The 14,755-nt window shown below is 38.5% G+C and overlaps 1 protein-coding gene and 2 pseudogenes across 16 annotated transcripts in view; 2 read left to right on the forward strand and 1 right to left on the reverse strand.

The window, feature by feature from the left end:
• Positions 1-14,755, forward strand: part of BCL2L13 (BCL2 like 13) — an 88,883-nt gene that overhangs the window by 56,320 nt on the left and 17,808 nt on the right. For 7 of the 16 annotated variants that reach the window (XM_058744256.1, XM_058744253.1, XM_058744255.1 and 4 more), the window contains 2 exons: positions 13,073-13,110; positions 13,953-14,034. The exons of 4 other annotated variants lie outside the window; for them this stretch is intronic. In XM_058744256.1, coding sequence (XP_058600239.1) covers positions 13,073-13,110; positions 13,953-14,034 — 120 coding nt within the window. Of the gene's footprint in view, positions 1-13,072; positions 13,111-13,952; positions 14,035-14,755 lie in introns of those variants that run through there. 5 more of the 16 variants (XM_058744266.1, XM_058744259.1, XM_058744264.1 and 2 more) reach the window with 2 other exon arrangements.
• Positions 1,817-2,324, reverse strand: LOC131483720 (BCL2/adenovirus E1B 19 kDa protein-interacting protein 3-like; annotated as a pseudogene).
• Positions 3,958-6,858, forward strand: LOC131520233 (elongation factor 1-alpha 1-like; annotated as a pseudogene).

The raw sequence follows: 14,755 nt of genomic DNA on the forward strand, positions 1-14,755 counted from the left end.
CAGTCGGTTGAGCGTCCGACTTCAGCCAGGTCACGATCTCACGGTCCGTGAGTTCGAGCCCCGCGTCAGGCTCTGGGCTGATGGCTCGGAGCCTGGAGCCTGTTTCCGATTCTGTGTCTCCCTCTCTCTCTGCCCCTCCGCCGTTCATGCTCTGTCTCTCTCTGTCCCAAAAATAAATAAAAAACGTTGAAAAAAAAAAATTTTTAAAAAATAAAAAATAAAAAAAAAGTTAAAAATGATTTCTTCATCAAATATCCTGTTGGCATTCAAGTTTCTTTTTTTTTTTTTTTTTTAAGTTTATTTATGAGAGAGAGAGAGAGAGAGGGTGAGTACATGCAGGCAGGGGAAGGGCAGAGAGAGAGGGAGAGGGAATCCCAAGCAGGCTCTGTGCTAATAACATGGGGCTCGATCCCACAAACCATGAGATCATGACCTGCCAAGATCAAGAGTCGAACGCTAAACCGACTGAGCCACCCAGGTGCCCCAGCATACAGATTTCTAAATGTCTCAAAAATATCCTCTCTTTTGGATGGGAGGCAATCTAGCTGCAACATCTGTCACCCTATTGATCACCAGGGCTGATTTGGCTGATCTAGCTGGCTAGGCCCATCTCCCCTTCCTCCCTCAATGCTCCATGTGCATTTCCTGAGGCTGCACACTGGGTTGAAGAGGATGATCTTCCCAGACACCGTTCTGTCAAGGGTGTAGGAATGGCCACACTCCACTGCTAAAGCCTCCAAACAGGCTCTCAAACTCCATTTGTAGGAGAACATATGGTAGTCAAGCTTCTAAGACTCCAGACACATCTGAATGAGGTGCTGCATGTGGCAGTCTGCCTTTCTTTAAAAAAAAAAAAAAAAAAAATCCTTTCTTTTTTAATCTTTACAATGTATGGAGTTGTATCTCCCTTTCCATTTTATTATATCTTAATTTCTTCTTAGTTTTTGGTTTAAAATATTTTTTTATTGCCCTGGATATTTGTGTGTATATGTCTTGTTTGTTTTTGTTTTGTTTTTTAATTTTTTTTTAACGTTTATTTATTTTTGAGACAGAGAGGGACAGAGCATGAACGGGGGAGGGTCAGAGAGAGAGGGAGACACAGAATTTGAAACAGGCTCCGGGCTCTGAGCTGTCAGCACAGAGCCCAACGTGGGGCTTGAACTCACAGACTGTGAGATCATGACCTGAGTCGAAGTCGGACGCTCAACCGACTGAGCCACTCAGGCACCCCTGTTTTTGTTTTTTTTAAGTAAGCTCTAGGCTCAATGTGGGGCTGGAACCCACAACCCCAAAATTAAGAGTCATATACTCTCTACTGACTGAGCCAACCAGGTGCCCCTCTTTTCTTTTTTAATAACTGTAAATTCAAACTTAGAGAAGCTTGCCTTTGTCTTGAAAAACAAAACAAAATAAAACAACAAAGCATCTTATCATTTGCTAACCTGATTTCATTTTAAGAAAGAGGTGGTAGTTACATTGCAGGAGTAAAATTTATACCATGAATGATGCAGGTCTTGGTCTGGTGGTAATAAAAGACAATAACATTGTTGCCAAAATTTTAATCTATTGGTGGCATTTGTGGGAAAAGAAGCCCTTGCTAGACAGCAGCCAACTGCTAGGAAATTCTAAAGCGTCATAGGCTAAAGAGGGAATGAGGTTAGTAAAATGCCTCAACAGAGTTTGAATAAAATACTGGATTTGAGAGTTACTGGAACTTGGATATGTAAAAATAGGGTGGTAGGTTGGGTCAGGCTTGTCATGGTCTCAAGTTCAAGTAAACTACTATGATAATACACTACTTCTAGCAGAGGTGTGCTCAGTTATTTTCAGTATAGATGCCTAGCTCCAAAGCCAAAACATGAGGAAGGAAGAGAGATGGAATGAAGAGAGTCTGCAGAGAAAATACGCCTCTTCCTGTTTTTTCTTTTCCTCATGCCTAAAAGATACAGAGTGCCTGAAGAGGAACTAACTCCCCAGGGGAATGGTTTCAGGCCTACAGGATCAGTCAGACATACAGTCTATACTTTCCTTCAAAGCATCAACTTCTTTCTTTTCTTTTATAACTTCTGACTGAGAGCTGTGGTCTCTGCTGCTGTGCATTTCTACATCAAACAAAAAATCTACTCATCTTCTTATGGGGAAGGGCTGTCACAGTAATCACTTCCTCTTAAACTGCTCTGTCCTAATTCCTGTTGTGCATTCAAAAGAATCTCCTCCATGTCTCCATGGTAGATAGAGGATGAGGAAAGTACATGAGCCAGCCCCCCATTTTCCTCGTTGCCATTATCATTGCCATTGCTGCTGTTCATGGGTAGCTCCAGTCAGGAATCTTCCTCACTTATATGGTGTTTTACAACAAGGGAAAAAACAAAATACAGGGGATGTTATTCATTCCCTTCTCCATTTTCAGTTTTATTATGATGTAGTATATTGATGTATATTGTTGTATTGGTGTATATTGTTTGTTATTATAATTTATTACAGAGTATTCAACTGAAATGTGTGTGCTAAAGAAAAAGCAAAAATATGAATAACTAGTTGTTAATATTAAACAATTTATAAATGTGTTTTTAATCTCTAAATTTGAATGCCCAATCTATATTTCACATTGTTAGGTCTAAACACTCTGTTTTTTGTGTGTGTGTTTAAAACCAAGAGATTGCTTTTTCAGCTAATTGATGAAAATGTATCCTCTGATACAAAGTATCAACATGAATCACCTTTAAGGTACTTTGTGTTAAATGTTACATTGACAGGCCTTAAAACCATAATGGTCATTCTTCTAGAGGTCATTGACAATTATGGCATTGTCTACACGAAGTTGCATGTCAGTTATATAAAGTCTGTAGTATGATTTCCATGGGTGATGTGTTTGTCTTCAGCCACTTGAATACAACATCAGGGTAAAACAAATTACCTAGCTCTCCAAGTGGTTTTGAGCTCTCAAACTAGTTTTGAAAACCTACAGGGAAGGAGGAGGTGATGGCAGCTATAATATGTTAGATGAAGGCTTTGGGCTTATAAATTTGCAGAGGACAGTAATATTTTGTTCTCTGAGTTATAAAAAGAAATGCCTAGGATGAATGCCATTTGGAGTTCTACAGATAATTATTTTTCCCTATGATTTATGTTTTGTGATTGTTTTTGCAGTATATTTGAGATGATTTTTCCATTGTACTGGTATTGAGAAGAACATTTTATTGAGGTTTAGAAGTAATATGACTGGTTTGAATTTTTTTAAACAGACTGTAGAGCAGTTCTAGGTTCACAGAAATACTGAACAGAATTTACAGAGATTTCCAATATACTATCTGACTGTACACATGCATAGCCTTCCCCATTATCAACATCTCCCACCAGAGTCATACATTTGTTGCAACTGATGAACCTCTATGGAAACATCATTGTCACCCAGAGACCATAGTTTATGTTGCAGTTTACTTGGTGTATTCCATAATTTGGACAAATTTATAATATGACATATATCTGGCGCACCTGGGTGGCTTAGTCATTTAAGCGTCTGACTTCGGCTCAGGTCATGATCCCACGGTTTGTGAATTTGAGCTCTGTGTTAAACTCTGTGCTTACAGCTTAAAAAAATAAATAAACATTTAAAAATTTTAAGTATAATGACATATCCACCCTTGTAGTATTATATACAGAGTAGTTTCACTGTTCTAAAAATCCTGTGTTCCGCTTGTTTGACCCTCCCTCCCACCTAACCTCTGGCAACCACTAATCTTTTTACTGTCTCCTTGATTTTGCTTTTCCAGAATGTCAGACAGTTGAGACCATGCAGTATGTAGCCTTTCAGACTGGCTTCTTTAACTTAGTAAGTGCATTTAAGTTTCCATGTGTTTTTTTTAATTTTTAAATTTTTTTTTAGCCTTTATTTTTTTTTCTCAACTTTTTTTTTTTTTTTTTTAATTTATTTTTGGGACAGAGAGAGACAGAGCATGAACGGAGGAGGGGCAGAGAGAGAGGGAGACACAGAATCGGAAACAGGCTCCAGGCTCCGAGCCATCAGCCCAGAGCCTGACGCGGGGCTCAAACTCACGGACCGCGAGATCGTGACCTGGCTGAAGTCGGATGCTTAACCGACTGTGCCACCCAGGCGCCCCAGCCTTTATTTATTTTTGAGAGAGAGGGAGAGAGAGACAGAGTGTAAGTGGGGGAGGAACAGAAAGAGAAGGAGACACAGAATCCAAAGCAAGCTCCAGGCTCTGAGCTGTCAGCACAGAGCCAGATGCAGGGCTCAAATTCATGAACCAGGAGTTCATGACCTGAGCCGAAGTCAGACGCCTGACTGACTGAGCCACCCAGGTGCCCCTCCTCCATTTCTTATTATGGCTTGATAGCTCATCTCATTTTAGCATTGAATTTTTAGCACTCCTTTGGATGTTTATTTACGCATTCACCTACTGAGGGAGATCTCGGTTGCTTCCAAGTTTTAGCAATTATCAGTAAAGCTGCTACAAACATCTGTGTGCAGGTTTTTATGTGGGCATAAGTTTTAAACTTCTTTTTTTTTTTTGAGAGGGAAAATGAACATACGTGAACAGGGGAAGGGCAGAGGGAGAGAGAAAATCCTAAGGGCTTCACGCCCAGTGTGGGGTTGATGCAGGGCTCAGTCTCAACGAAACATGAGATCATGACCTAAGCCAAAACCAAGAATCTGATACTTTTTTAAAAAATGTTTATTTATTTTTGAGGGAGAGAGAGAGAGAGAGAGAGAGAGAGAGAGGAAGACAGAATCTGAACCAGGCTCCAGGCTCCAAGCTGTCAGCACATAGCCTAACACAGGGCTCCAACTCATAAACTGTGAGATCATGACCCTAGCTAAAGTTGGATGCTTAACTGACTGAGCCACCCAGGCGCCCCCATATCTCATTAGTTTAATTTGCATTTTCCTGATGACATATGATGTGAAGCATCTATTCATATGCTTATTTGCCATCTGTATATCTTTGGTGAGGTGTCTGTTAAGATGTTTGGCCCATTTTTAAACTCAGGTTGGCTTCTCTCACAGTGGGTTTGTTGCCAGAACGCAGGTGTCGTGAAAACCACCTCTAAACCTAAACCAAAATGGGAAAGGAAAAGACCCACATCAACATCATCATCATTGGACACGTAGATTTGGGCAAGGCTACCACTACTGGTCATCTGATCTATATATGTGACAGGACTGACAAAAGAACTTTAGAAAAATTTAAGAAGGAGGCTGCTGAGATGGGAAAGGGCTCCTTCATGTATGCCTGGGTCTTGGATCAACTGAAAGCTGAAAATGAACATGGTATCACCATTGATACCTCCCTGTAGAAATTTGAGACCAGCAAGTCCTATGTGACCATTATTGATGCCCCAGGACACAAAGACTTTATCAAGAATATGATTATAAGCACATCTCAGGCTGACTCTGCTGTCCTGATCGTTGCTGCTGGTGTTGGTGAATTTGAAGCTGGTATCTCCAAGAATACTGTGAGCATGACCTAGCTTATACACTGGGTGTAAAATAACTTATTGTTGGTGTTAACAAAATGGGTTCCACTGAGACACCCTACAGCCAGGAGAGATATGAGGAAATCATTAAGGAAGTCAGCACCTACATTAAGAAAATTGGCTATAGCCCCAACACAGTAGCATTTGTGCCAGTTTCTGGTTGGAATGGTGACAACATGCTGGAGCCAAGTGCTAACATGTCATGGTTCAAGGGATGGAAAGTCACCCGTAAAGATGGCAATGACAGTGGAACCACACTGCTTGAGGCTCTGGATTGTATTCTGCCACCAACTCATCTAACTGACAAGCCCTTATGTCTGCCTCTCCAGGATGTCTACAAAATTGGTGGTATTGGTACTGTCCCTATGGGCCAAGCGGAAACTGTTGTTCTTAAATCAGGCATGGTCATCACTTTTGCTCCAGTCAGTGTTACAACTGAGGGAAAGTCTGTTGAAATGCACCATGTAGCTTTGAGTGGCTTTGAGTGAGGCTCTTTCTGGGAAAAATGTGGGCTTCAAAGTCAAGAACATATCTGTCAAAGATGTTCATTGTGACAGTGTCGCTGGTGATAGCAAAATGACGCACCAATGGAAGCAGCTGGCTTCACAGCTCAGGTGATTATCCTGAACCATCCAGGCCAGATCAGCGCTTGATATGCACCTGTGGTGGATGTTCACACAGCTCATATTGCCTGCAAGTCCACTGAGCTGAAGGAGAAGACTGATCGTTGTTCTGGAAAAAAGCTGGAAGATGGTCCCAAGTTCTTGAGATCTGGTGATGCTATCATCGTTGATATGGTTCCTGGCAAGCCTGTGTGTCTTGAGAGCTTCTCTGACTATCCTCCCCTGGGCCATTTTGCTATTCGTGATATGAGGTGGTTGCTGTGGGTGTCATCAAAGCAGTGAACAAGAAGGCGGCTGAAGCTGGGAAGTCACCAAGTCTTCCCAAAAAGCTCAGAAGGCTAAATGAATATTATCTCTGCCACTCCAGTCTCAATCAGTGGTGGAAGAACGGTCTCAGAACTGTTTGTGTCAATTGGCCATTTAAGTTTAATAGTAAAAGAATGGTTAATGATAGCAAATGCATCATAAAACCTTCAGAAAGAAGGAAGAATGTTTTGTGGGCCATTTGTTTTGTATGTGTGTGTGGCAGTTTTAAGTTACTAGTTTTTAAAACCAGTACTTTTTAATGGAAACAACTTGACCAAAAATCTGTCCCAGAATTTTGAGACCCATTAAAACAAAAGTTTAATGAGAAAAAAAAAAAATCAGGTTGTTTCTTCTTCTTTTTTTTTTTTATGTTTATTTTTGAGAGAGAGAGAGAGACAGAGTGTGAATGGAGGAGCAGCAGAGAGAGAGAGAGAGAGAGAGAGAGAGAGACAGACAGACATAGATCTGAATTAGGCTCCAGTCTCTGAGCTGTCAGCACAAGAGCCTGATGCAGGGCTCAAACCCACGAACCATGAGATCATGACCTGAGCCAAAGTCAGACGCTTAACTGATTGAGCCACCCAGGGGCCCCATTTTTTTTCTTATTTAAGAGTTCTTTGTCCCCACTAAAAGGGAGAACTACAGACCAATTTCCCTGGTGAACGTGGATGCAAAAATTCTCAACAAGATACTAGCAAACCAGATCCAACAATACATTAAGAGAATTATTTGCCATAATCAAGTGGGATTTGTTGCTGGGATGCAGGACTGGTTTGATATCTGCAATCAATCAATGTGATACATAACATTAATAAAATAAAGGATAAGAACTACATGATCTCAATAGATGCAGAAAAAGTATTTGACAAAATATAGCATCATTTCTTGATAAAAACCCTCAACAAAGTAGGGATAAAAGGAACATACCTCAAGATCACAAAGGCCATATATGAAAGACCTACAGCTAATAGCATGCTCAATGGGGATGCTTTCCCCCTAAGGAACACGACAGAGATGTCCACTCTCACCACTGTTATTCAACATAGTGTTAGAAGTCTTAACCTCAGCAATCAGACAACAAAAAGAAATAAAAGGCATCCAGACCAGCAAGGAGGAAGTCAAACTTTCACTCTTCACAGGTGACATGATGCTCTATGTGGAAAACCCAAAAGACTCCACCAAAAAAATTCCAGAACTGATACATAAATTCAGCAAAGTCATGGGATATTAAATCAATGTACAGGAATCAGCTGCATTTCTATACACCAATAATGAAGTAACAGAAAGAGAAATCAAGGAATTGATCCCATTTACAATTGCACCAACACCCGTAATAAACCCTTGGAATAAACCTTACCAAAGAGGTGAAAAATCTATACACTCAAAACTATAGAAAGCTTATGAAAGAAATTGAAGAAGACACAAAAAATGGGAAAAACATTCCATGCTCATGGATTGGAAGAAAAAATATTGTTAAAATGTCAATACTACCCAAAGCAATCTACATATTCAATGCAACCCTATCAAAATAACACCAGCATTCTTCACAGAGCTAGAACAAACATTCCTAAAATTTGTGTGGAACCAGAAAGGACTCTCAATAGTCGAAGTAATGTTGAAAAAAAAAAAAAAAAAAAAAAAAAAAAACTGGAGGCATCACAATTCCAGACTTCAAGCTGTATTACACAGCTGTAATCATCAAGACAGTATGGTACTGGCACAAAAACAGACATTCAGATCAATGGAACAGAATAGAGAACCCCCAAAATGGACCACAAACATATGACCAACTAATCTTAGACAAAGCAGGAAAGAATATCCAATGGAGGGGCACCTGGGTGGCTCAGTCGGTTGAGTATCCGACTTTGGCTCAGGTCACGATCACAGAGTCCATGGGTTCGGGCTCTGTGTCAGGCTCTGTGCTGACAGCTCAGAGCCTGCAGCCTGCTTCAGATTCTGTGTTTCCCTCTCTCTCTCTGCCCCTCCCCTGTTCACACTCTGTCTCTCTCTCAAAAAGAAATAAACATTATAAATTAAAAAAAAAATCCAGTGGAAAAAAGACAGTCTCTTCAGCAAACAGTGTTGGGAAAAATGGACAGTGACATGCAGAAGAATGAACCTGGACTGCTTCTTTACACCATACACAAAGATACTCAAAATGGATGAAAGACCTAAATGTAACACAAGGAAGCCATCAAAATCCTAGAGGAGAAAACAGGCAACAACCTCTTTGACCTTGGCCGCAGCAACTTCTTACTTGATATGTCCTCAGAGGCAAGGGAAACCAAAGCAAAAATGAACTATTGGGACCTCATCAAGGTAAAAAGTTTCTGCACAGCAAAGGAAACAATCACCAAACTAAAAGGCAACTGATGGAATGAGAGAAGATAGGAAGATAGTGGCAAATGACATATCAGATAAAGGGTTAATATCCAAAATGTATAAAAAACTTTTCAAACTCAACACCCAAAAAACAAATAATCCAGTGAAGAAATGGGCAAAAGACAGGAATAGACATTTTTCCAAAGAAGACATCCAAGTGGCTAACAGACAGACACATGGAAAGATGCTCAACGTCACCCATCATCACGGAAACACAAATCAAAACCACAATGAGATACCATCTCATACCTGCTAGAATGGCTAAAATTAACAACTCAGACAACAACAAATATTGGCAAGGATGAGGAGAAAGAGAAACCATTTTGCACTCCTGGTGGGAATGCAAACTGGTGCAGCCACTCTGCAAAACAGTACAGACGTTCCTCAAAAATTAAAAATAGAACTACCCTAAAACCCAGCAATTGCACTACTAGGTATTTATCCACAGGATACAAACATGCTGATTTGAAGGGGCACATGCACCCCAATGTTTATAGCAGCACTGTCAGCAATAGCCAAAGTATGGAAAGAGCCCAAATGTCCATCGGCTGAAGAATGGATAAAGAAGACATGGTATATATTTCTATACAATGGAATATTATTTGGTGATCCAAATGAACGAAATCTTGCCATTTGCAACAACATGGATAGAATTAGAGATATTGTGCTAAGCGAAATAAGTCAGAGAAAGTCAAATATCATATGATTTCACTCATATGTGGAATTTAAGAAACAACAAAACAGGTGACCATAGGGGAAGGGAAGCAAAAGTAAGATAAAAACAGAGAGGGAAACAAACCATAAGAGACTCTTAAATATAGAGAACAAATTGAGGGTTGCTGGCAGGTTGAGGGGATGCCCTAAATGGGTGATGGGCATTAAGGAGGGCACTTATTGGGATGATCACTGGGTGTTATATGTAAGTGATGAATCGCTGAATTCTATTCCTGAAATCATTATTACCCAATGTGTTAACTAACTTGGATTTTAAAAAGTGTTCTTTGTATATTTTGGGTAATGGTTCTTTATCAGGTGTGTCTTTTGAAATTTTTCTCCCAGGGGTGCCTGGGTGGCTCAGTTAGTTAAGCATCTGACTTTGGCTCAGATCATGATCTCACAGTTTGTGAGTTTGAGCCCTGCATCAGGCTGTCTGTTGTCAGCCCAGAACATGCTTTGGATCCTCTGTCTCCCTGTCATTCTGCCCTCCCAGCTTGTACAGTGCTCTGTCTCAAAAATAAATGAACATTTAAAAAAATGGAATTGTTTTTTCCCAGTCTGTGGCTTGTCTTTTCATTCTCTCAACACTGTCTTTCATAGACCGATACTTTAATTGTAATAAAGTCCAGCTTATCAACCATTTCTTTCCTTGACTGTGTCTTAGTGTTGTATCTAAAAAGTCATCACCAAGCCCAAGGTCATCTAGGTTTTATCTTACGTTATTTTCTAGGAATTTTAGTTTTGTGTTTTGTATTCAGGTTTGTGACCCATTTGGGGTTAAATTTTTAAAGCGTGTAAAGTCTGTGTCTAGATTCATTTCTGTGCATGTGCATGTCTAGTTGTTCCAGCACCATTGTTTGAAAAGACTATTTTTTCTCCATTGTATTGCCTTTGCTCCTTTTTCAAAGATCACTGTGTGGGGCACCTGTGTGGTTCAGTGTGTTGAACATCCAACTCTTCATTTCTGCTCAGGTCGTGATCCCAGGGTGTGGGATCAAGCCCCACATTGGGCTCCATGCTGAATGTTGGTTGAGCCCACTTAGGATTCTCTCTCTCTCTCTCTCTCTCTCTCTGCCCCTTTCCCCTGCTCATGTGCTCTCTCTCTCTCTCTAAAATAAGATAATATAAAAAGATCAGTTGACTGTATTTATGTGGATCTGTTTCTGGGCTCTCTATTCTGTTCTACTGATCTATTGTTCTTTCACCAATACCATGCTGTCTTGATTACTCTAGCTTTATATAGTAAGTCTTGAAGTCATGTGGTGTCAGTCTTTCAGCTGTGTTCTTCAATATTGTGTAGACTATCGCTGGTCTTTTGTTGCTCCATGTAAACTTAAGAATTAGTTTGTCAATATTTGCTGAGAGTTTGGTTAGGATTGCAGTGAATCATAGATCTAGTTGAGAAGAACTGATATTTTAACCATATTGAGACTTTATATCCATGAACATGGATTATCTCCATTTATTTAGTTCTTTTTTGATTTCTTTCATCAGAGTTTTATAGTTTCCCTTATATAGATCTCTTACCTATTTTGTTATACCTAAACATTTTGTTTTGGGGGATATTCATGTAATTAGTATTAGGTCTTTAATTTCCATTTCCATTTGTTCATTGTTAGTATATAGGAAAGCAGTTGACTTTTGTATATTAACCTTGTATTCTACAACCTTGCTATTATTGCTTATTAGTTTTAGTATTTTTGTCGCTTCTTTTGGATTTTCATTACATAGATGATCATGTCATCTGTGAACAAGACAGTTTTATTTCTTCTGTAAAATAAAAATTCAACTGAGTAAATTTGATGACCTAATTGACTTTATTCAGTGATTCATGAATCAGGCAGCATCCCATCTAGCAAATAAAAGAAGTATGTATTTATGTATTTATTTAGAGTATGCACACAAGTGGGGAAAGAGCTGAGGGGGAGAGGGAGGGAGAGATTCTTAAGCAGGCTTCGTGCCCAGCACAGAGCCTAGTGTGGGGCTAGATCTCATAACTGACCGTGAGATCATGACCTGAGCTGAAATCTAGAGTTGGAGGCTCAACTGACTGAGCCACCCAGGTGACCCAAGGAAAGGCTTTTAAAGGCAGAAAGGAGGTAGGACAAGGAAGTCATAAACAAAAGAAAGGATTATTTCAGGCAAGGTCACCTTTTTTAGGGAGGTAAATGGAGTCTATTGGGTGAATTACCTCACTAGTGCTGACTAGGAAATTCCAGACTGACTGGTTAAGATCACATTCTTAAAGAAGGTTGAACTTGCAGTTAGGTTAGGTATTAAGTCTTGGTCTGTGACAGGGGTTTAGCTCAAGTAAATCCATTTGGGGCCTGTTGTCTTCTTTTTAACAATTCCTTCCCAATCTGTATACATTTTATTTCCGTATCTTACTGCATTAGCTGGGACTTCCAGTATAGTGTTGAAAAGCAGTGGTGAGAGATGACATCCTTGCCTTGTTCTTCATCTAAATGGAAACTTTATAGTTTCACACCATTAAACATGTTAGCAATAGGTTTTTTTTTATAGATATTCTTTGTCAAGTTGAAGTTCCCCTCTGCCCTAATTTACTATAAAAGTTTTATGATGACTGGATGTTAGATTTTGTCAGATGCTTTCTCTGTCTGTTGACATGAACTTATGACTTTGCTTTTTGGTCTGTAGCCTGTTGATGTGATGGATTACATTAACTGATTTTTTAATGTTGACCCAACCTTGTCTATCTGGGATAAATCCTATTTGGTTGTGGCATATAATTCTTTTTATATATTGTTGGGTTCTATTTGCCAATATTTTGTTAAAGATTTTGCATCTATGTTCATAAGAGGTATTGGTCTGTAGTTTTCTTATAATATCTGTCTGATTTTAGAATTAGTGTAATGCTGGCCTCATAGATTTTTCTTGTGTGAGTTTTGACAGATTATGTCTTTTATAGAATTGGTCCATTTCATCCAGGTTATCAAATTTATAGTTATGGAACACAATATTCCTTTATTTTTTTTAATGTCCATGAGATCTGTAGTGATGTCCCATTTTTAATTTCTGATATTAGTGATTTGTGTGTGTGTGTGTGTGTTTCTTACTGAATTTATTGATCTCAAATAATCAGCTTTTGGTTTTATTGATTTTCTCAATTGATTTCCTGTTTTCAATTTCATTGATTTCTGCTCTTATTTTTACTATGTTTTTTTTCTTCTGTTTACTTTGGACTTCATCTTCTCTTCCTTTTCTAGTTTCCTATGTTGGAAGCTTAGGTGATTGATTTTGGGTGTTTCTTCTTTTCTAATATATGCATTTAATATTTAATGCTATAAATTTCCATCTAAGCATTGCTCTTACGGCCTCATACAAAGTTTTAAGTTGTGTTTTCATTTTCATTTAGTTCAAGTATTTTTAAATGTCTCTGGAGATTTATTCTCTGACCCATGTATTATTCAGAAATATATTGTTTAATAGCCAAGTATTTGGGGATTTTCCATCTATGTTATTGTATTTTGTTGTATTCCATTGTGGTCCTGAGAGCAGACATTGTATGATTTCTATTCTTTTAGATTTGTAAAGATGTGTTTCATGTCCCAGAATGGTCTAGGTGAGTATTCCATGTGAGCTTGGGAAGAATGTATATTCTTCTATTATTGGATGAGGTAGTTTATAGATGCCCATTATATCCAATTGCTGAATATAACTATGTCATTTGTGACTTTTCGGTCTATTTCTACTAGAAAGGTGTCAAAGTCTCCAATTATAATAGTGGATTAATTTATTTCTCCTTGCACTTCTATCAGTTTTAGCCTCCCATAGTTTGACACTCTGTTGTTAGATGTGTACACATTAAAGATTATTATGTCTTTTTGGAGGTTTAACCCCTTTCTCATTATGTAATGCCCCTCTTTATTCCTGATAACTTTTCTTGCTCTGAAGTCTGCTCTGTTTGAAATTAATACTCCCACTTTTTTTTTTTTTTTTTAAGATTTTATTTCTTAAGTAATCTCTCCATCCAACATGGGGCTCAAATTTACAACCCCAAGATCAAGAGTCACAGACTCTACCTATCGAGTCAGCCAGGTGCCCCTATTTCTTTTGATTAGTTGTTAGCATGGTATATTTTTCTCCATCCGTTTACTTTTACTGTGTATGTGTCTTTATATTTAGAGTTTCTTGTAGACAATATAGTTGGGTCTTGTTTTTTGATCCACTCTGTCTTTTAATTGGTGTATTTGGACTGTTGAAGTTCAAAGTGATTATTGATATAATTGGATTAATGTCTAGCATATTTGTTACTGTTTTCTACTTGTTGCCCTTATTCTTTGTTCCCATTTTTGTCTTCCACTCTTTCTCTGCCTTTTGTGGTTTTAATTGAGCATGTTGTATGATTCCATTTTCTTTCCTTTCTTAACATGTCCATTACATTTCTCTTTTTACTTTTTTTAGTGCTTGCCCCAGAGTTTGCAATATACATTTACAACTAGTCCAAGTTCACTTTCAGATAACACTGTGCTGCTTCATGAGTAATGTGAGTACCTTATCATAACAAAATAATCTTAATTCCTCTCTGTCATCTCTGTATCACTGGTGTCATTTATTTCACTTATATAAGCATGCATATGTATGTATATGTGTATGTGCATATATATACTGTATATGTACGCATACATGATTGAGTTGCTTTGAATAAACTATTATCAGGTATATCAATTAAGAATAAGAAAAGTAAAAATTTTTATTTTACCTTCACTTATTCCTTCTTTGATGCTCTTTCTTTCTTAACGGAGATCCAAGTTTCTGACTTATATTATTTTCCTTCTCTCTAATAAGCCTCTTTTAACATTGCTTCCAACGCAAGTCTACTAACAGCACATTTCCTCAGTTTTTGCTTGTCTGAGATTTTTTGCTTGTCCTTCATTTTTGAGGGGTAATTTTACATGTATAGAACTCTACATTGGTGGGTTTTGTTCTCTCAACATTTTTAATATTTTAGTCCACTCTGTTCTTGCTTGCATGGTTTCTGAGGTGAATTTCAATATAATTCTTATCTTTGTTCCTCTACAGGTAAGATGTTTCTAACTCTGGCTTGCCTTAAGATTTTTTCTTTGATTTTTATTTTTGTAGTTTGAAAATGATATTCTTAGATGTAGGGTGGGGGTTTTTTTGGGGGGGGTGGGGGGACATTTATTTTGCTAGATATTCTCTGAACTTCCTGAATCTGTGTTTGGTGTCTGACATTAATTTGAAGA

The sequence above is a fragment of the Neofelis nebulosa genome, chromosome 8, assembly GCF_028018385.1.
Source record: "Neofelis nebulosa isolate mNeoNeb1 chromosome 8, mNeoNeb1.pri, whole genome shotgun sequence".
Lineage (NCBI taxonomy): Eukaryota > Metazoa > Chordata > Mammalia > Carnivora > Felidae > Neofelis > Neofelis nebulosa.